Source organism: Amia ocellicauda, chromosome 3 (assembly GCF_036373705.1).
Source record: "Amia ocellicauda isolate fAmiCal2 chromosome 3, fAmiCal2.hap1, whole genome shotgun sequence".
NCBI lineage: Eukaryota > Metazoa > Chordata > Actinopteri > Amiiformes > Amiidae > Amia > Amia ocellicauda.
The window spans coordinates 29,079,536-29,101,124 of NC_089852.1; the positions used below are offsets into that span (position 1 = coordinate 29,079,536).

The following is a 21,589-nucleotide window of genomic DNA, read 5'->3' on the forward strand; positions in this document are numbered from 1 at the left end:
TCCAGTGTGGCTCTGACACGAGCTACCCACATGGGGAACAAGCCGGCCCGCTCTGCAGCACAGGGCAGATGAGACTCCGAGAGTAAGCGCTGCTCTCACGCAGCTGACCTTTAAAACCAGATCTAGCATTCAAGACTATTGGAACCAGTACAGACAGACATGCACAGGAAGTGAGGCAGTGAGCTCAGTCTGTCAGCAGTGCAGGGCAATAACAATCAGGTGAGGGGGATGTTAGGTGTAGGTGGGGGGTTATGTCAATCTACAAAGCACAATAGTAGTCTCTGTTTTTACAGCTATAACAGGGTCCTTTCAGGAGCAAGTGTTAGACAGTGAGAGTAAGGTCAGTGGGTGCAGCCTGGTTCCCAGTGACACCCCCGCTGTGTGTGGCTCTGTGGGCCCAGCGCATGCAGTGCAGGGCAGTCTGAGCTCACTGTTTAGAAACAGAAGCCCCTGCGAAAGAAACCACAGCTCCCAGCTGCGTCTGTCAAACCCTCCATTTCACTTCAGCAGAACGCCTTAAGTGTTGCAATATGTAGAAAATGACTCTAAAAATATCCACCAGTTGTTTGTAATGAGGATATGCAGAAGTGAAACGCCTGGCTGGGAGGAGGTGTGCTGCTGGTTTCTGATGAACAGCAGGCTGAGCGGAGAGGAAAACCAGAGACTCTTTATAGACAGACTGCAGTCTGGCAGACACGGTGAACCCAGGGCTGAGGTCTCGCTTCACATCAGCAGGGGGAAACAGACACGTCTGCACCAGGAGGCGAAACAAAGACAGGAGTTATGTTTTCTTGTTGTTTTTTTAATAGATCAACGTATGTTTTCGTTATTCATGTGAGTTCAAGTGAGTTTTAACCCCCACCCCCCCAATAAAAAATATAGAAGTTGCACTTCCTGTACACAGTGGCAGACCACAGCTTGAGGGGGGGTGACTCACTCAGCCTGCCTCCACAGTGTGTGTGTGAGTGTTATTTGTGTGTGCATATGCATGTTTCTGTGCATGTTTGTGTGTGTGTGTGTATGTGTTTTTTGTGTGTGCATATGTGCATGTTTGAGTCAGTAACCTAAAAATACAACTAAAATCCACTGCCTAAATAAAAACACACCCAATCACTCTAGTACATCTAAAACCGTTACACTCTGAATACTAAAAATAATAATTTACAGCATATATAATGTAGAATACTTTAAACAGCTATGAATATAACAGGAAGATTTCTGTCCGGGCTGAGCCTCAGTACGTACGCCTCCAGAACAGAATACCACGGCCATTCTCACAGCTGTAAAGAATGTAATGTAAACATTCACACATCTTCTGAATGAAGCTCTGACCCTGAATCCCTGTAATCCTGGATTACAGCCCGTCTCTGGACACTGTCTGTGCTCAGCAGTGTCTACCGTGCAGCCTTCTTCCTGCAACACAAAGTATTGGGCCTGCATTCCAACTTCTTTCCAGCAGGGGACGCTGCAGGCAAAACTATTCCTTTAGCTCTGGGCAGCGCAGGGGTGCTGCCGGTATTTATAGCGTCTGGCTCAGGGCTGAAGAATTAGGAATTTTATGAGCAGACACATTTGAGCTGTGTGGTTATTATTTATGATATGGATATATTCTGCTAGATGTAATATCTCTCTGTATCTCTATACACACATACATGTATTATTATTATTATTATTATTATTATTATTATTATTATTATTATTATTATTATTATTATTATGTAGGCTGTGAGTATTGTTCCGACGCAGGGGATCAGTTTGCGAGCTGGTCCGGCAGGGGAGCGCCTGGCGGGGTGCAGGCTGCTGCTGCAGGTGGAGATGGGGGTGGGTCTGAGTACAGGCCTCTGCTGTCTGTCTGTCTGTCTATTTCTGTGTCTGTCTGTCTGTATCACTGCTAACAGCTGCGTTTGTGTGTCTGATCCTGCGGTGCTGGTGTCAACATCAGGCTGGCACAGTCTGTGTCCTGTGCTCCCCAACAGCACAGGGCTGTTCACAGCTGGATCTCTGCAGCTGCCAGTGGAGACACAGAGCGATCTCAGCATCTGCCAGCCTGCCAGCAGGGCAATCATCAGCTCCCTGTGAACATATCTCCTGCCTCGAACAGAGAGAGAGGACAGTTATGGCAGAGAGAGGACAGCTAAGACAGAGAGGGGCAGAGAGAAGACAGTTGGGACAGAGCAAGAGCACAGCAAGGATAATGGGGGACAGAGAAGGACAGAGAGGGGACAACCACCCTCACTGAGACCCTGCTTTCTCCAAACCAGGTGTCCTGCACCTCTCTGTACACACACACACACACCTGTTGGCTCTCACTTCAGACCCTGCCATCCCTCCTTCCTCTGCAGACACAGTGTAGCACACAGCCCCCCTCCACACCGTCAGTGTGAGTATTTAACACATTAACCCCCCCTCCTCTGCTCTGCAGTCCTGACAGAGTCTGCTGAATGGGGGTGGGGCACGGAGGGATGGAATAGAATTCTCTGGTTCCCGTTGCCATGGCGCCACATCCAGGATTTGCCTGCATCACCAGCAGTGGTTAGCGATGCTTCTCAACCACCCAGCCCAGCAGCACAGAGAGAGAGAGAGAGGGAGGGATAGAGGGAGAGAAAGCTAGACGAAAAGAGGCAGTGAAAGAGAGAGAGTGAGAGAGAGAGAGAGAGAGAGAAAGGAGATGGTGAGGGAGGGGGAGGGTTGTGTGTGATGGGCTCACTGTGTCTGTTCTGTGTGTGATCTGGCTGCCTGTCTCTGTATCTGTTCACACAGGCTGTGTTTGTCATCTCTTTCATTTAGCTTTATGGCAGCAGAGCTGATCCCCACAGAGCCACATGCCCTGCGACCCTCTCCTGTGTGTTCTCACTGTCGAACGATCAGCTGATAATGCAGCTCTGTGTGCGTGGGTCTCATTTCCTTCATAAGCACTGTACCTGTTCAGAAGTGCTGGGTGTGAACACTCACATTCGACACGTCGGCTGCCTGTTCCTCCGTGTTCAATTATTCGCTCATTTTCCAAGACTTTTAAATACTCCAGGCATTACTGCATGGGTGGATACAGGAGATTAACCCTCCTCTCACTCTATTATCCTCCTACACTTTCCTGCCCCCCTCTCCCCCTCTCCCCTCTCTCCTAATGACAACCCCCCCCCACCCCATGCACACACCTCAGCCTGCCTGCCCTGTGTGGCTAAGGATTCAGAGAGAGGGACGGAGTGTAAACAGATGTGCAGATTTCACTGCCGCTGTGGTGACGTCCACGCTGCCACCGCACAGAGCAGAGAGACAGCAGAGAAGAGAGAGAGAGAGAGAGAGAGAGAGAGGGAGGGAGGGGGAGAGACAGAGAGGGAGAGTGGGGGGGGCAGATTGAGAGAGAGAGAGACGGAGAGATGCTCGCTCTGCAGCTAGGCAGAGTGTGCGATGGCAGTGGAAGGATGAGTTCCTGTCTTATCTGATCTCACAAGTGCTGCTCTCCGTTTCTTCTCTGTAATTGCTGACATTTTGTTGGAGTCACTGTAATTATCATATTACTGCAGTAATTATCACTACGCCAGCGCCAGCCTGCCTCCCCACTGGATCTGTAGCGACTGAGTGGAAGTCATGGACACTGCAGGAGTCTGATCTCATACAAGCCTGTAGCCGCCCTGAGCCCTGGTGCTGCTGCTGCTGCTCCTGCTGCTGCTGCCGGAACATTCTGCAGGAATACACAGCCTCATCGCCACTTAACAACAGGCGAGAGAAGGATTTCTGCGGCTGGGAGGGACTGCGGGAGGAGCTGGAGCACAATGCGAGGCGGCCAGGAGCACCGGCAGCACCCCCGAGCCCCCTGTGCCACCCGGCTGCCCCTGGCCTCCGGCACGGCCCAGCCCTGGTGGTGACTTCGCCTGGTGGGGATGTGGGGACAGTCAGACTGAGACGCAGGTGAGACACGTAACAGGATCTACAGCTCCGAGCGGAGAGGGACAGGGCTAAGGGGGGACAGGGCTGAGACGGGGACAGGAGGGCATGTCTGGGGCCGTGATGGAGCTGATGTTGCTCCAGCTGCTCCTGCTCTCTGTGCCTCCGGGCTCTGGCTCCAGCAGCTTTCTGTACCAAAAGGCAGAGTCTACCATCAGACCGGGAACTGGTGGCCCCACAGGTACAACCTTGACCACAGGGCCCCCCGGCAGCACCTGGCCAGAGACTCAGGGTCCCACTGTCAGTAGCACACCCCCCAGCTCACCCCCACCCTCTCCCAGCCTGGCCACTACAGAGCTGCCTGCAGACCCAGCCCAGGGGGGGGCAGACAGCTGGGAGGTGGTGGAGGCGTTCCTGTACAGCGGTGATGCGGAGCACCTGGCCCAGGCCAACTGCACCCAGCAGTACCGCCTGCAGGGTGTGCAGGGAGCAGCCGGACCCAGCCTGCAGCCCTTCCTGCTCAGTGCCCTGGACACACTGACTCACGCCGCCAACTTCCTCAACATGGTCTTCCAGGCCAACGACATCCGCGAGGCCAGTGTGCGGGAGGACATCGAGTGGTACCATGCGCTGGTGCGCAGCCTGCTGGAGGGCGACCCTAAGATCCAGCGCGCCGTGCTGACGTTTGATGCACAGCCCACATCCCCGCGGCCCCAGCTGGTCCTGCAGGCGTCACGTGCTCCAGGCCCAGCAGACATCCTGCTGGAGGACCTGTCCACGGCCTGGGAACGGCTGCACATGCTGGCCAATGGCTCTGACTGGTTCACTGCACTAAAGTTCCCTGAGGGCCGCCCCTTGGCCACCCTGCACAAGCGCACCCTGCGCAACGACCTGCGCACGCTGGACACACCCAAGTGGAGCCGTGGTGACAGCTATGTACTGGACCAGCGTCACGTGCACTGGGCCGATGCCCCCTTCCTGGACTGCCGGGCCGGCCGCTTCCTTCCGGGCTGGCTGGTCTCACTGTCCACCTCTTTCTATGGCCTGAAGCCCGACCTCAGCCCTGAGTTCAGGTGAGTGACCTGGCCTCCCAACTCTCTCCCTTCTCCCTCCCTGCTCCCTCTCTACTACCTGTCTGCTCACTGTCTGCTCTCCCCCTCCTCCCCCCTACTCATCCAAGCACAGGTGCAGCTAGTCCCTCAGGGTCACTGAGCAGTGAGGGGCAGTATCAGGCTACAGGAGGGGCAGTGGGCCGGGCAGGGGGGCCATGTGCTGCACCTGTTCTAGTCACTATTTTTCCGTGTGTCGAATGTGTTCCTCCTGAGACCATTGCTGTGGTTTGTGAGATGGCAAATCCTGCCTCATTACAGAGCTAATGCACTGTGCCAGGGGCAGCCTGGCAACACCTAGCAAACACACTTCAGAGATGAGTGCTTGTTGACGTGAGTGTGGCCACACAGCACTGGAGCAGGGGGGCGTGTGTGAGACGTCTCCTCTGGAGCAGGGCTGGGTGTGGGGCAGCGCTGCGGTGACTCTACCTGCTGTTGGGTGGCAGTGCTGGGGGCCGTGGGAGTGAGTGAATCACATTCTGCAGGTACAGCAGAGTCCTGCCTCCGTAATTACACACCCACACAGCGCTGCTGGAAAGGGGCCAGAGAGCCTCCCTGTGTTCAGTGATGCCTGGGAGGAGATGCAAGGCAGTCTGAGGCTTGGGGACTAGTCCAGCCAGGCTGTATTGATGAGCTGACAGTCAGAGTGTGACAAGAATAGCCACTTGCACCCCAGAGTGCACTGCCAGAGCAGAGACTCTCTCTCAGCTCGCTTCCTGGCCATCCATCCTCGAGCTGTGTGTCTCAGTGTGTGAGGTGAGGCGGAGGGGGTGCTCAGACACACTGGGGCCTTCACTCTGATACACCTGTTGCTCTCCCTGCTCTGAGGTCTTGTCTTTGAGACAGAAGGAGACAGGGATAGACAGAGCAGGGGATAGAGACAGAGAAACGGAGATAGAGGGAGGGGGAGATTTGGGCAGAGAGAAAAAGACTTACTTGCTGACCTCTTGCATAATGGTTCTTATATGTGTTTTTTAATCTGACGTCAAAGATGCAAACTCTCTCAGTCTTCTTATCCCGAGTCCTGATGTTCAATCTTGTTACCCTCCTGCTCCTTCGCTTGGCACCGAAGGGATGTGACAGTTAATCCCTGCCTGGCAAACCTTAATAACAGTCGCTCATTAATAACCAGCAAAAACACTGGGAGCAGAGAGAAGGGGGTGGGTGGGAGACGGGGGCAGAACTCCAGCTATGAGGACCGGCACGTCAGAGTCCCATTGCAGATTGCCCTGAAGACAGGATTACACAGTTTTTTTTAACAACCGCCCCCTCTCCACAACACAAGTGTCACCGGCTGTGTGTGGGAGACCGAGAGCTCAGTCCAGTGCCCAGCTCCTGCCCCTCAGACAGGAGGAGCACAGTTACTGGTCTGAAATCCTCCACACTGCCCCCTGTAGCACTGGAGCCATTTTACTGACCAAGTTGAGGACCAGTGTTAAAAAAAAAAACTTTGAATATGTATGTATGTATGGATGTGTGTATTTATTTATACATTAATGCTTTTAGTCTGTTGATCAGTGGTAAGCACAGAGTCTGTGAGGAAGAGAGCTCAGATCCCCACAGGCTATTTTTGTTTATGTATTTTTAATACTTTTACAAATATTAGAACACTATTTTCTCTGTCTGTTCTGCTCACTGTGGTTCCACTCAATGGTGTAGAATCATACTCTTTACTGTGTAATGTAGATGTGTGTGCATGTGTGTGTGAAACTTTTACACACACACACACACACAATGGGCAGGGTGATGCCAGTCTGTGTCTGTGCTCTAGGGGGGTGATCCGCATGGATGTCAGCCTGCAGAGCCTGGATATAGACCAGTGCGCAACGGGAGAGGACTGGTTCTCCAACACACACCTGTGCAACCGCACCAGCATGAAGGTGAGCGGGGGGGGGGGGGTGAGTACCTTCTGTGACGCTCTGTGACGGTTGTACAAGCTCTCCTTCCTCTCCACAGCAGGCCTGCCTCCACACCTGTCCTGACACTCTAGTACTGTCACCATAACCCAAAAAGCAGGGTTTTATTCCGTCGCACAACCATCGTTGACAGACAGAATGACTTGTGGCCATCAGCTGTGCTGTTTATAGTTCCTCACTACCAACCATTGCTGGCCCCGTAGTTGAGACGTGAAATCAGGTGAATTTTAACCTGATCGGTCGGTGACCACGTTGCTGTGGTTACTGGAACGCTAAAATGGATGACAGAGTATCGAGAAGCTTTTCAGTTTTATAACCTTGTATCCCTGCGTTTATAGAATTGTCAGAGCAAATCACAAAGACCAAATGAAAGAAGAATGCATGGGTTCCGGTTGCTGAAAAAACGCAATCAACCTCTGTCCCCTTCTGAGCAGAGATCCAATTGCAGGAAAACACATTCTATTGAATTTATAAAGTAGCCAAATTGTCAAAATATGACACCATTTTTTTTTTGTTATAATTTAATTTCTAATAATCCACTGTTGTGTGTACAGACATGTTTATGCGTCTCCTATAACTTTTGTTTTGGATACAAAATAAACCTTGCAGTGTTTAAAAAATCAAGAATAACAACATATATGAAAATATATAATTATCTAATTAAGAACCAGATTATATGAGTTTGAACTGGCCTTAATACAAACCTGCCACTAAGCACAGTGTATCTATCCACACACACACACATTCACTCACACACACACAGTGATTACAGCTGACTGCCCCCCTGCCCCAGTTCCTCACAGGTAGCAGGCCGTGTTGCTAATTCGATCGCTAGGGCAAGGGGCAATGTGTAGATGGCAAAACAGCTCACTCAGTGCAGATGAGCCAGCCTGTGCCAGCCTGTGCCAGCTGGTGAGAGTGAAGCCCAGTGGGTGTGTTGTCAGCGGACAGGGGACACCTGGCCGGGAGCGGAGGCTGTGTGAGCGGGCAGCGCTGAGTGCCAGAGCCTGTGCTATTTAAAGCCTGCCGTGCTGGCCGGGATGAGCTGCAGGATTATGCTGATAATCCAGAGGCTCTGACATAGTTCACCAGAGGACTGTTTTGCTGCTGCTGGTCCCAGAGTGCCACCATGGCTGCATGGGGGGGCATTCCGCCACCCCAGACGGGCAGCTTTGATTCCTCTGATACAACTCTAGTACCCTCCACTGCCACAGAACTGCAAAGCTGCGCCAACATTGACTGACAACATCAGACTGGAGCGGCTGAGGTGAGAAAACAGGTGTGCCGTTGTCCACTGTGGAAAGCACAAACGCTGGGAATGTGCTGTTAGATGCTCAATATTAGTGGCCGACCTTCTTACAGGGAGGCTTTAGCTATACTACCTGACCTATCTGGTGGATTTCGTGGGCAAAAGCATAATGCTCTTTTCAGGGCATTAGATGTCCATTTAGGTTTTAGGTTGGATTTACAAATTGAGCTTCTGCTGCTCATTTTCAATGCACAGTGTCTGGGGAATCTCTGTGAGGAAAGTAACTAACAGCACAGCAGGGATCTCTCCCTCCCCCACGTCTATGTCAAAGTGTGTGGAGCGAGTCGCACACTTACTGCAGGGCCACTCTGTGTGTGAGGAGAGCTGAACACCACAGATGCATTGTCCAGCAGGGCGATGTTTGACAGGGTGCTCTGTCCCCTCTCTCCTCTCCCCTCCTCTCTCTCTGCGCAGTGTGAACCGCTGACTGGTCAGGGTTTCCGGCTGGGTCAGTACCAGTGCCGCTGTAAGGAGGGGTTCTACAGCCCCCCCAATGCTGCAGGTAAGAACATCTCACCCTCATTCTCCCACATTGATGCCCTGATGCTGTGCGGTGCTAATGTTGTCACTGTTGCCATTTTCCTGTTCATTAAACATAATTATGTGATGCAAGGGCAGCAGAGTTGACCCCAGTTCTGTGTGTGTGTGTGTGCGTGTGTGTGTGCAGGAGGAGAGGAGCCGTCCAGGCGCAGTGCCAGTGGAGAGTGGGGCCCGCGTGTGCCTGTATGTCTGCCCTGCTGGCCAGGCTGCCAGCACTGTTTGGACAGCACCCCCTGCAGTGTGCAGCAGGACTGGCGTGTGCGCGCGGCCGTGCTGGCGGTACAGGCCTTCTTCATGCTGCTTGTCTTCATCAGCATGCTGGTGGCCTACAGGTTCCGCCGCAGCAAGGTAACACTGCCCCCTGAGCCCATACAGTACTGTAACACTGCCTCCTGTACCCATACAGTACTCTGGGGGCAGAGCAGAATGACTAACAGCTCCCCTCTCTCCCTGTCCTTGTCTCTCTCTCTGCAGAGGATCCGTGCCTCAGGCTTGCTGCTACTGGAGACCATCCTGTTTGGCTCTCTGCTTCTCTACTTCCCTGTAAGTGTCCCATTGCTCCACACAGTCGTCGCTCCACAGGGCCTACGCTGTCCCACATGCAGCTCCACAGAGCACAGGAGAGGAGGGGAGGGAAGAGGAAGAGAGGGGCTGCAGCTCTCCCCTGCCTGTGTTTGTGTCCTGTGCACCTGGCCTTTGCTCAGTGTCCTAGAGTGATGAAAGGCCAGAGCTGTGGCATTTCCATAAGTCTCTGTGTGTGGGGGGGGCTTTTTAATCCCTTTGATCCAATCTGCTCGACACCCCCCCTCCCAGAAACATAAACAGGAGCGGGAGCAGCAGTGGAGACATTGACTCTCTCTCACTCTTACTCTCCCTATCCCTCTCACTCTCTCACAGCAGAAGAGCAGGACATGTTTACTCACTCTCAAATTCTAAACAGGCTTTATTGGCACGGCGTGTTTACACAGGTGTTTCCAAAACTCCAGCTCACTCTCAGTGACACACTACCTCTCTCACCCAGGCACCCTCTCACACACTGACACATTGACTCTTCAGCATTTCATTGATTAGGGAGACCTACAAGCCCTGCTGGCAGCTTTAAGAGCCTTAACTAGTGGCTGTTTCAGAGGCTGGAGTAATGCAGCACAGGTGAGCCGGGCTCTGAATGAAAGCTGTTGCCATGTCACAGGGCATTGAGCTCTCTGTCGCCCCCCTGCAGGTGTTTATCTTATACTTCAAGCCCAGCACCTTCCGCTGCATCCTGCTGCGCTGGGTCCGCCTGCTGGGCTTCGCCATCGTGTACGGCACCGTGACCCTGAAGATGTACAGGTCAGGACCCGTCTCCCCCTGCACCCCCCACACTCCGTCACACAGCCACATGACAGTCCTGTGCTGGCTGGCAGACAGTAGGGATTGTGCTTCCTGTGGTCCCAGAGGGAATAGTGTACCTTGTGAAGGGGAGTGAAGGGGTGTGTTGTGCAGAAGAGCTCTTAAACTGTGCCCTCTAGTGGCCATAAACACACACACCTCTCAATTTCCAATAAACGCTTCGCACACACACTCTCTGCAAAGAAAGCCCTTGCTGCATCAGCACATCTATGTCTGTCAGTGACCATCCTCAGTGTGGGCTGGTGTGGGTCTGTGCCCCTCTGTGACTTGTCAAGGTACAGACCCTTCCGCTGTGCTGGGCGTTGTGAGGCCCCTCTGCCTCTGCTGATGTCAAACTGACCGAAGAAGGGTCTGCCTGTCTGTCTGTCTGTTCCCTGGCAGGGTCTTGCGGGTATTTGTGTCGCGCACTGCCCAGCGCGTGCCCTACATGTCCAGCACACGGGTGCTGCGGATGCTGGGCGTCATCGTGCTGACAGTCAGCTGGTTCCTGTCAGCCTGGACGGCCGGCGCGCTGCAGAACATGGACCGTAACGTGCCCATGCTGGTGACCTCGCAAACCCGTGAGGGGCTGGACTTCAGCCTTTGTGACCTTGACCGCTGGGACTACATGATGGCTGTGGGTAAGTGACACCCCCACTGGCCAATGAGGAGCCAGGTCTAACTTGGGGACTCACATGGAAACACATTCCCCTCTCACTCACAGCCTTTGAATTACATGTTTGATCTGAAAGCAGACGAGTCTCAGTGTGAGGCTGTGAGGTGCAGAGAGGAGCACTCGGTACCTCCTGTCAGTGAGGAGCAGGGTGCCTGTACTGCCTGTGACCGTGTCTCTCTCTCTCCCCAGCTGAGCTGCTGTTCCTGTGCTGGGGCAGCGTGCTGTGCCACGCGGTGCGCACAGTGCCCTCTGCCTTCCACGAGCCGCGGTACATGGGCATTGCCATCCATAATGAGATGCTGCTGTCTGCCGCCTTCCACCTGCTACGGTGAGTTCACAGGACCCAGGGGACACTGTTTGAGTTTTTCCTACTAAAAGCAACCCTGTAACTCACATATATTTGTATACTCAGTTCTGCATCTGCACAAGTAGAGAGCAGCCCAGTGGCAGTGAGCAGCAGTGCAGTAGCAGTGGCAGGACAGTAGCAGTAGTAGTGCAGTAGTGGTGCAGGCCTCTCAGTTACAGTGTGTTTGTTCTTCCTGCAGGTTCCTCATGCCCTCACTCCACCCTGACTGGACGTTGCTGCTGTTCTTCACTCACACTCACGTCACCATCACAGTCACCCTGGGGCTGCTCTTCATCCCCAAGGTAGGAGGGTGGCTGCCTGTCCACCAGCAGTCTCTTCATGTATCTGTCTGTCTATCTATCCATGCGTCCATTCTGGAGATTGAAAACTGAGACAAAGAAAGCGTGTCTGTCCTAGAGACTCTTCCTCAACCAGACCTGGAACTTGATGTGCCTCACTGTAAACACATTAATCTAAAGGTTTTACCTATTTGGAGAAACAGACAGTGAAGTAGTGTAATGAAAATCTTCCAGGATGCTAATTTGTCTGTCTGTGTAACTCTTTTTGTCTATTGTTTTGGTGTGTGTGTGTCTGTGTGTGTTGCAGTTCCTTCATGCCAGCCGGCCACTGCGGGAGGAGATTGCAGCGGAGGTGTATGAGGACGAGCTGGACCTACGGCGCTCCGGCTCCTACCTGAACAGCAGCATCACCTCGGCCTGGAGCGAGCACAGCCTGGATCCTGACGATATCCGGGTAACCACGCCCCCCCGCCCCTCCAACCATGCCCACAGCCCCCAGCGGCCCCCCACTGTGCCCCCCTGCCCCCTGGTCCACCCCATCCTGTCCCCTTGTTCCCCGCTTCCAGACACCACCAAAGGACACTGCAGAGCTTGCTGTCCTGTGCCCGGGGACACACAGTGGCTCCTGAACTTGGTTCAGTCTGAGCTCTGAGCAAATGCATGGGCAGGGCAGGGCAGGCTGGTTGATGAATCAGCCAGAATTAAGCACTAGTCTGTACAAAGTGCTTAAAGATAGCTGTGGAAGTTGCAGGACTGTGGGTTTCCTAGACCACGTTTGCTGACCATACTCACAGGCAACATCACCTCTCAGGAAGTGCAAACCACTGTGATATTTATCATATTCAACTGTTTCTTTCACATGGATTGTTTATATTCTCATATTGTTCCCTCCTCTCCTCTTCCCATTCCCCCTCTTCCTCACCCTTTGATCCTCTCCACTCTTTCCCTCCTTTCCTCCTACTGCCCTCTCCCCCCCTTCCCCAGGACGAGCTAAAGAAGCTGTATGCCCAGCTGGAGGTCCACAAGACCAAGAAGATGACAGCCAACAACCCACACCTGCAGAAGAAGCGCAGCTCCCGCCGGGGCCTGGGCCGTTCCATCATGAAGCGCATCACTGAGATCCCGGAGTCCATGAGCCGGCAGTGCAGCCGTGAGGACAAGGAGGGCGCCGGGGGGACAGGCAGCCAGACGGGCTCCTGCAAGAAGAAGGCGGGGGAGTCGGGGGGCTCCAGCACACGGACGAAGGAGGACTCCCTGAAGCAGCGTGTACTGTCTCTACGCAAGTCACACAGCACCTATGACCACGTCCGCGACCAACGTGACCACCACCCACGCTCGTGTGAGACCAAGGACTCCTCGCTCCTGGACTCGCTGATGAGGAGGAAGATGGCCAAGAAGGCGTCGGAGCGCTCTGACTGCGAGTCTGTGGATGCTGCGCCGCTCGTCTGCAAGTCGGCAAGTGCCCACAACCTGACTGACAAGCGGCCGCTGCAGCCCCGGGCCAGCAGGCTACAGAAGTCCATGAGTGTCATGGCCGGCCCCCCGGACACGGCCCACCTGCTCCCCAGCAAGGCCTGCAGCCTGGAGGACACCTCACAGGCTGGGGGGGGCAGCCATCAGGGTCGGAGCCTGTTGGATTCACTTGAGGCCACGCTGCTGCTCCGCACTGATGGGGAGCCGCCCCGCGGGCTGAACGCATTGCTCGACCAGGACTTCAACAGGGCAGAGGTCTGCCCCTGGGAGGCGGAGGCCCAGCTGCCCGAGAGTAAATCCCAGAAGCATGTCACCTACGCCTTCAATAGCAATGGAGAGATGGGCAGCCACAGCCTACAGCACAGCCACACCCAGCCAGAGGACGGCACTCTCAGGGTGGAGGAGCTGCCCGGCAGGGGTTGTATGAAAGCTGACCTGGAGGCCCCAGGAGGAGGCAGCCAGGCCGGAGAAACCTGCTCATGGGATTCAGAGACGGACGAGGTGAAGGCCAAGGTCCCAGTATCCTCCAGCGCCCCAGGGTCTCCAGTCAGTGGCCTGGTGAGAGCCAAAGGCTTCTCATATAAAGGGCCTCCCCGGGGTTTTGGACTCTCCATGAAAGGCCTGGTGGGGTCAGGGAAAGGCAGCTTGAAGATAAAGGGGAAGAAGGGTTCAGACAAGAAGAAGGAGAAAAAGGAGGAAGCAGGAAAGAGCAAGGGGAAGGGAGCAGCTTCCCAGGCAGCCCCCTGTGCAGAGCCTCCGGTTGAGAAACACAAGGAGGGGTCTCCCACTAGTGGAGAGAGTGGTGCGGCGCTAAAGACAGACAGCGAAGCTGCAACAGGAAGCCCAAAGTCAGAGGTGTGTCCACAGGGTGCAGAGGAGGCCCGAGAGCCTGCAGCCAGCGCTGAGAAATGTGCCACCCAGGCAGACCACAGGATGACCAGGCAGGAGAGCTCAGTTGCCATCGTCTGCCCCTGGGAGGTCGAGGGAGTGAAGCCAGGTGTCCAGAGACAGGCCAGTGTGGTGTGCCCCTGGGAGGGAGTAGAGCCACCACAGAAGACCACAAAGCGGCGGGACAGCACGCTGACAGACGTTTCCCCCCGGGATACTGAGACTGTGTCCTGCCCCCTCCCACAGCCACCAGTCACGGCCTCAGAGAAGGCAACAAAGAGACGTGACAGCACGCTGGCAGACGTCTGTCCCTGGGAGGCCGAGGGAGAGAAGCCAGGTGTCCGGAGACGGTCCAGTGTGGTGTGCCCCTGGGAGGGAGTGGAGCCGCCACAGAAGACCTCTAAGCAGGAGGACAGCACACTGGAGGACGTCTGTCCCTGGGAGACTGAGACACACCCTCGCCCCCTTCCAGAGCCACCAGTCACGGCCTCAGAGCAGTCAACAAATAGACAGGACAGCACGCTAGCGGACGTCTGTCCCTGGGAGGCCGAGGGAGAGAAGCCAGGTGTCCGGAGACGGTCCAGTGTGGTGTGCCCCTGGGAGGGAGTGGAGCCGCCACAGAAGACCTCTAAGCAGCAGGACAGCACACTGGAGGACGTCTGTCCCTGGGAGGCCGAGGGAGAGAAGCCAGGTGTCCAGAGACAGGCCAGTGTGGTGTGCCCCTGGGAGGGAGTGGAGCCGCCACAGAAGACCTCTAAGCAGCAAGACAGCACACTGGAGGACGTCTGTCCCAGGGAGACTGAGACACACCCTTGCCCCCTTCCAGAGCCACCAGTCATGGCCTCAGAGCAGTCAACAAATAGACGGGACAGCACGCTAGCGGACGTCTGTCCCTGGGAGGACGAGGGAGAGAAGCCAGGTGTCCAGAGACGGTCCAGTGTGGTGTGCCCCTGGGAGGGAGTGGAGCCCCCACAGAAGACCTCTAAGCAGCAGGACAGCACACTGGAGGACGTCTGTCCCTGGGAGGCTGAGGGGGAGAAGCCCGGTGTCCGGAGACGGTCCAGTGTGGTGTGCCCCTGGGAGGGAGTGGAGCCGCCACAGAAGAACTCTAAGCAGCAGGACAGCACACTGGAGGACGTCTGTCCCTGGGAGACTGAGACACACCCTCGCCCCCTTCCAGAGCCACCAGTCACGGCCTCAGAACAGTCAACAAATAGACGGGACAGCACGCTAGCGGACGTCTGTCCCTGGGAGGCTGAGGACACACCTGCCAAGCACTCAGAAATGGTGTGTCCCCGGCCGGCTGAGGGAAAGAAGCCAGGTGTCCAGAGACAGGCCAGTGTGGTGTGCCCCTGGGAGGGTGTGGAGCCACCACAGAAGAGCACTAAGCGGAGGAACAGCACCCTTGCAGATGTCTGTCCCTGGAAGGTGCCGGAGGCCCGCCCCAGCCCAGCCCACAGCACCACTGCCGAGGTCTGTCCGTGGGAAGCCCCTGAGCCAGCGGGTGGGACGCTGCCCCAGCAGAGTGAGCTGGCAGACGTGTGTCCTTGGAAAACGCAGGAGGCAGAGAGGCCCACCGACTTGCACAGCACGTTTGCTAAGCCCAGCCCTGGTGGCGCTACAGTCACAGAGGCCACCCCCACGACCCAACAAGACAGCAAGGCGGCAGGTACCAGCTCAGTCACGGGGCAGCCGGCCCTCAGAGACAGAGAGACTGACCTCGCTCTGGCCCGCAGGGACGCACTGTGCCCCTGGGAGGTGGAGAAGCTCAGAGCTCCGCCAGAGACAGATGACAGCTCTTCAGACATCCTGCCCTGGGAGGCGGAGGCGGAGGAGCAGAGCGATGACCCCGAGAGAGACGCGGAGGGATGCCCCTTCCTGTACGAGCCGGACATGGACACTGAGCCCACCACTCAGAAGTAACACTGCCATCCCTCCTGACAACCGGGGTCTGGTGGGATAGTAATAACCGGTCTACAGAGCTCTGGGTTCAAGCAAAATGCCTGCAGTGGCCACCCTCCCACAGCTCAGCTCGATATGCAAAATCCCACTGGACCTCTGACTGGCTCTGCAATCACTGCCCTTCAGGGGCTTCTGTCTCTCTCTGCTGGAGCAAACAAGCATCACTTTCTCAATCCTGGCTGATCATCCTGTCCCTCAAAATCTGAACACGTCTTAATCCACTGAAGCTTTAAACCACATTAAAAAGGCTCAGACCAAGAGCAGGATCCTCTGAGTGAAGAATTAAAGCTAAAGATCACAACCCTGATCCCCACTGAGATGTACAGATGGTAGGGCGCACTGCCCAGTTTAACTCTGGACACAGGGAGGGTCAGTCCTCTACAGGCCCAGTCCGTTCCAGACAACCCTGCTTCATTAACACCCAATGCTCAGACCCTGCAGATTGAAAGACAGAAGTGTCCCCGTCTCCCACTGACAGCAGTGGGGTCCTGAGGCCCCGTGGGGCCCAGGCTCGGCCCCACAGTATTGACTGTGAAGTGTGTCAATGTTTACGCTCTCAACCAGAAGCATTCCACAGAGCTGCGGCTTGAACAGTTCTGCTTTTATTCGGAATTTCAATAATCAGATGTGTAATTTCTTGTTTTTATTTTTTAATGTTAAATAAGTCTATATTTAAATGAAATACCGTGTATCTAGTTCAGACCTTCGCAATGTCCACAACCTGACTGATTGTTGTAATGATGTAACATATGCATTATTGACTGCAATGGTTCATAATCCATCAGCCAGAATCACATCCCAGAATGCACACTTGCCAAGCACTGTGACCAAACCCTGACTGCCGAGCACAGACAGCACTCGCTCTCCACTCACTGCGATGGGCCGTCGACAGGCTGGATGTGGCTAGGGCCCCAACACTGGCCCCTGCCCTCAGTCAGCACCTTCACTAGTGTACTTTCGTTGCTTTCCTATTCGGCTTCATTCAGTGAATGTATCATAGCCACATGGCAAGTCTCGTTGGACACGAAATGCAAGAGATTCGTCCATCACACTGATATCTCTGTGATAATGGAAAACAGGGGTTCGAACAGTGAACAGGGAAGGAGTGCGTAAGGAGCAGGAAATGTCACAATGACGTCCTAAACCTATTGCTCTGAAGTGCAGCCGCCCTTCAGTGGGCCCAGAGAGTGGAATGAGTTTCTCAACTGCCTGCTGAAGAATCAGCGACTGTGAAAGCAGCATCACTCCACGTCCCAGGGAGAAGAGTCTATCTGCCCCCCACCCAACTCCCTCCCCAGATTGTCACAGGTCTCCAGGTCAACACGGTCCCTTCCTACAACAGCAGCAGAGCCGACACTAGGCATGCGTTCCCAGCCCCCGACTGGAGCTCCAGTGAAGGAGTCTGCAGCTGCACATCACACTGAAACACAACAAAGCAGGGACCGAAGTATTCCACATATGCAAGTTATAACACTACCCCAAAAAGAGCTGGATGCCAGAATGCATCCAGTGCTGCTGTCTGCCGATGATTCAGCCCTAAACCAGTGTGACCTCAGTGTATATACAGCTCCCCCCCACAGGAAGGGCGAGCACTGCAGCTCCTCAGTAAGAGGCTTCCAGGCATCTGCTGCTACGAGCCAAGCTTTCTGTATCAATCAAGGCCCCGTGACCGAGTCGCAGAACAGCACCAACGCTCCGGGTGTCCGGCCCGCGCTGCCCTCCTGTAAAAATCACACCATTTCCATGCTTGTCGCCATCAGCACTCACGCAAGACGTTTCAGTATGTCTGGTGTTTTTAAGTTTTGTTTTTTGTTATCGTATCTTGAAAACCTCAGCAATGCAACATCACAGCATTTCAGTAACTCTGCATGCCAGTCAGACACACACAGCTGACGGCCTGTGAGTGGAGAAGGCTGGTCTGGGACGGAGAGGCCTGTCCCCGTGTCACCACACCCCTCCCCGCCTCCCCGTCTCCTCTTCCACAAACCCTGCTGCCCCAGGTCCGCAGCCCCGCTCTGTGCCAGGCCCCCACCCCCCCACCACTGTGCTCCACCTCCTGCTTTCATATTGTACAAAACTTGTGGAACATTTGTAAAAAAAAAAAAAAATTGAAATAAAAAACAAAACAAAAAAATTGTCCATTTGTGCAAGTAACCATCTGAATCTTATTAGAAAAAACATTTATTTTAAACAGCACAAAATGATTATTACACTTTTCTTGTCATAATTTGTGTAGGGGAACAGCCTGAGCTGCACGCAGGCCGATAATGGAGCAACGGTGTTCAATACCGTGGGCAGCTCCTACTCCAGTCTGAAGAGCCAGCCCTCCGCCCTGGGATTGGGGTTGGGACAGGTCCTCCAAGGGGCCAGGGCTGAGACAGGGATTTCAGTGAGATTCAGAAACTATACTGGCTCCTACAGAGGGTGGCACAGGGTGCAAGAGCTACTTGTGCCACTGGACCTGCTTGGGCCTGGGAACCTCGTAGTTCAGGTTGTCAAACTCCTCCCACGGCTTGAGCTGGGGCCCGGGGATCATCACGGTCTGAAAGGCAGAGAAAGAGGAGGTCAGTTTCACAGGGAGTGTGCTGCACTGAACACTGACAGGCAGGTGATGGCAGAGAGAGAGAGAGAGAGATGGGTGTGGGCTCGGCGAGTGAAGACGTAGTGAACTGGGTGGGGGGGTGATCAGGTCGATTACCTTGACGATGGGCTCCTTGGGGGGGGCCCAGGCCGGCACGATCTTGGCGTGGAGCCGCCAGCGGCTGTAGGGGCTGACCAGGTGGCGCTCGAACACCAGGTACTCAAGCACGTCCCGCGGGTCGGACTCGCTTCCCAGCATCAGGCGGCCGAAGCGGTCGTAGATCGCCAGCGTCTGGGGGAGACGGGGCGGAGAGGGAGGGGCTCTCAGCAAACAGACCGACTCCAGCATTTATACAACCTCAAAAATATACCTCGTGCACCAGTTAAGAGGGGTCAGTAGCTTTTAATGAACATTTTTGTTTTTTAAATGTTGCCCTCATGTGGAAACAGTGAGGCATTACAGCCCTCTCTCCCCAACTCCTGCTGAACCAGGGGAGAGAAGGGTGTCTGTCTGAACACTTCAGTCTAACACACACCGCTAATACTAAAGGGTTCAGAAGTGATCGAGCACAGAAAAGTGTCACTGTGCCAGTCTCTGCGTCGGTGCCACCGGCTGACCTGGCGGGAGTGCATGCGCAGGGTGACCTGGCCGTACAGGTTGCCCTTGCTGACCATGTCAGGGCAGCGCATGTGGACCACGCGCGGCGGCTCCAGCGACTCCAGGAAGCTCCAGCGCAGCGTCTTGTAGCGATTCCCCCGGACCATCTCCTGCACAAAGGGCACTGGCTGAGGAACACAGCAACACACACAGCACACCAAACACCACACACCGTCCTGGGCGCACACACACCATGTATGTGCGGACAGCACACAATTGTTTCCTCAGACCACTATAAAGTTTTTCTATTAATGTTTTCAGAGATACAGACAGAAATGCAAAACATTAAATTCCTATGAAATCCTTAAAATGTGTAGCCTACAAATCTACAATAAACATCAAACACTAGAGCATGGATAGAAACTTTAATGTAACCATGACCTGACAGGGAAGAAAAGCTTTATTTCTATTCCTCCCTTAATTCCTGCTACTCTGCCAGCGGTTGTTTCTGCAAACAGCCGAGAACTGAAGGTTACACTGCAGCCAGCGGACGGCTGCTTTAGAGGCTGAGGTTTGTTTAGAGACGGCAGGGCACTCACAGGGTAGCAGCGCTCTGTCACTAGGCTGTGCAGCTTCTCCTTGTTGAAGCTGAAAGGAAGAGGAGGAGGAAAAAAGGTGATGTCCCTGTGGCCGATAAACAGACGACTACACCGCGGCGCGAGCAACAGGGAGGGGCTCTTACTTTGTGAGGCTGTCGTGAGCCTCGATGAAAATCTGCTGGGCTCTGGCTGGGAAGTCCTTGGTGTTGAAGTCTGGGTCGTGTTCCTTGATCTTACGGACTCTGTGCAAAGATTTTAAAAACATTTAAATATAGTCCCTGAACAACATTCAAACCACAGTAGCAGTCAAGACCCCAAGAGGAGTCACAATGGCCACTGCGACTTACGCCAGCTGAGAGGCAGCGCTCTGCTTCAGCTGCTCCGTCCTCTGCTTCAGCCCCTCCCTGGAGAGAGTGGACAGGCGCGCGTCCCCCTCGGGAGGGATGTAGGGGTCGAACACCCCCGCTGAGGGAGACAGGGAGAGAGGGTTGGTCAGGGTTATGAAACACACAAGACACACTTGCAGCGGTTTTGTACAGTGAACTTCGGTGACGGTGACGGTGACAGTGACTGTGTTTGTAGACCCCTGTGAGAACGCAGCCCTGATGTAAACAACTCAACAGGCCAGTCCCACAGCTTCACCCTCCCGTAACCCTCTCTGGCCAAACCGCTGATGGGTGGTGGCTGGCGCACCTGTGCAGGCGATGTTGATAGCTCTCTCCATGTACTGCTGCTGCACCACCAGCCCTGCCGCCCGGGCGCCCGCCTCCTGCTGCCCCTGCGTGCGTGACTTCAGCCCCACGGCAGGCGGCACAAAGTAGCGCTTCTTGCCACGACTGGGGACAAGAGACGGGAGGAGGCATCGCCTGGCCGGGTCCAGCAGGGTTTCCGTCCGCTGGCAGAGGGGATTCCAGTTAGTGAGACAATATTTACAAGAAAATGGTATCTATGCACTGATAGCTGTATATTACTTCACATACTGATGATATGGATTTCATTTTTTACAGTGTATTCAAAGATAGTCTAAATGAATTAGCAAGGAAATACTAAAATGTCATTATTCTACAGAACATTTTAAAATGTATAAAACAAACTGCGTGCAGTATTGGTACAGATGACATCAAAGTACAGTTTTCCTAATTGGATTATTTCTTCTGAGATTAAGAATGTCACAATCCATCCGTTTAAACAATGTCAACACTGCAGCACTGACTCGCATATCATAAACACCAGTTCAAACATGGACCGCACAGAACCATTACCAGGCAGTGTTCACCAGCTACACACAGCACTCTGACTGCGCGCAGAGACCGGCTTGACACACAGTAGCTTGTATGTTCATTTTGAGCTGCTATGATCAATATCAACTGATTTATAATCGAATGGAAATTCTAATAACGCCCTCCACCAAGACAAAGGCGAGCGCCCTCACACGCTGCCTGACGGCGCACAAACATATGCTTCAGCGCTGCAATGTGGTTTAAAAGCCCCTTCCTCTCTGAAAGTCACTGACCTGCACACTCGCACGCAGCGCCCTGCTCAAGGAGGCCGCCATTGTTCCGCGCCGCAGTGCACGCTGGGAGCTCTCTCGCAGGAGTGCAGACACGCTGCTGATGACGCTGACGTAGGCGCGCCGGCGTGCCCCGTGTTGTCGGTCCGAACTGCTCTTTCAAAACTGTACGGCGTATACTTGACAAACACGTATCGCGGACTCGACGCGCAGGTTACTCAGCTGACAGGGTTTATGTAATCAGGATGCAAAACCGCCTCCAGCTATTGGAAGTGGACCGCAACGTGTAGTGAATATCGCGATGCACACCAGCTACTGCTATAGTGCCTGCCAGGATTGAACATGCATGTCACAACAAGCCCGGCAGGTGAACTACGGTTATACATATTCCTTACCAAAGAGTAGGCAACATACTGTAGTCCCCATTACTGCTTTATAGTAATAATAAAAAAGTCCAAACTCTGAGCTTGTGTGTGTACGAAAGCAGCCCTAGATTTCTCCTACTAAAATGAGCAGGTTATGGAGACTGAT

General features: G+C 54.3%; 2 protein-coding genes across 2 annotated transcripts; one reads left to right on the forward strand and one right to left on the reverse strand.

The window, feature by feature from the left end:
* Window positions 1-4,003: 4,003 nt before the first annotated feature.
* gpr179 (G protein-coupled receptor 179) lies at window positions 4,004-17,826 on the forward strand. The gene is made up of 11 exons (XM_066698913.1): window positions 4,004-4,958; window positions 6,766-6,874; window positions 8,634-8,721; window positions 8,887-9,107; window positions 9,234-9,302; window positions 9,979-10,088; window positions 10,530-10,768; window positions 10,993-11,131; window positions 11,349-11,451; window positions 11,756-11,902; window positions 12,433-17,826. Exons 1-11 carry the CDS (start codon window positions 4,009-4,011, stop codon window positions 15,730-15,732), a joined length of 5,475 nt encoding a protein of 1,824 aa, XP_066555010.1. The 5' UTR covers window positions 4,004-4,008; the 3' UTR covers window positions 15,733-17,826.
* Window positions 17,827-17,934: 108 nt separating this feature from the next.
* Window positions 17,935-21,208, reverse strand: mrpl45 (mitochondrial ribosomal protein L45). Its single transcript, XM_066698912.1, has 8 exons — window positions 21,062-21,208; window positions 20,242-20,443; window positions 19,896-20,013; window positions 19,692-19,790; window positions 19,549-19,597; window positions 18,970-19,119; window positions 18,470-18,643; window positions 17,935-18,313 (listed from the first exon to the last, which is right to left on the reverse strand). The coding sequence occupies exons 1-8, from the start codon at window positions 21,101-21,103 to the stop codon at window positions 18,215-18,217; spliced, it is 933 nt and encodes a 310-aa protein (XP_066555009.1). The 5' UTR covers window positions 21,104-21,208; the 3' UTR covers window positions 17,935-18,214.
* Window positions 21,209-21,589: the final 381 nt, after the last annotated feature.

What these genes read in the sequence shown, in the direction of transcription:
- gpr179 (XM_066698913.1), top strand. Translation starts at nt 4,009, where the DNA reads ATGGAGCTGATGTTGCTCCAGCTGCTCCTGCTCTCTGTGCCTCCGGGC. An exon ending in GACCTCAGCCCTGAGTTCAG is followed by an intron (nt 4,959 to 6,765) that starts GTGAGTGACCTG and finishes TCTGTGCTCTAG; the next exon opens with GGGGGTGATCCGCATGGATG. An exon ending in ACAGGTTCCGCCGCAGCAAG is followed by an intron (nt 9,108 to 9,233) that starts GTAACACTGCCC and finishes CTCTCTCTGCAG; the next exon opens with AGGATCCGTGCCTCAGGCTT.
- mrpl45 (XM_066698912.1), bottom strand. Translation starts at nt 21,103, where the DNA reads ATGGCGGCCTCCTTGAGCAGGGCGCTGCGTGCGAGTGTGCAG. An exon ending in TATCAACATCGCCTGCACAG is followed by an intron (nt 20,014 to 20,241) that starts GTGCGCCAGCCA and finishes TGTCTCCCTCAG; the next exon opens with CGGGGGTGTTCGACCCCTAC. An exon ending in GCTCACGACAGCCTCACAAA is followed by an intron (nt 19,598 to 19,691) that starts GTAAGAGCCCCT and finishes TCTTCCTTTCAG; the next exon opens with CTTCAACAAGGAGAAGCTGC.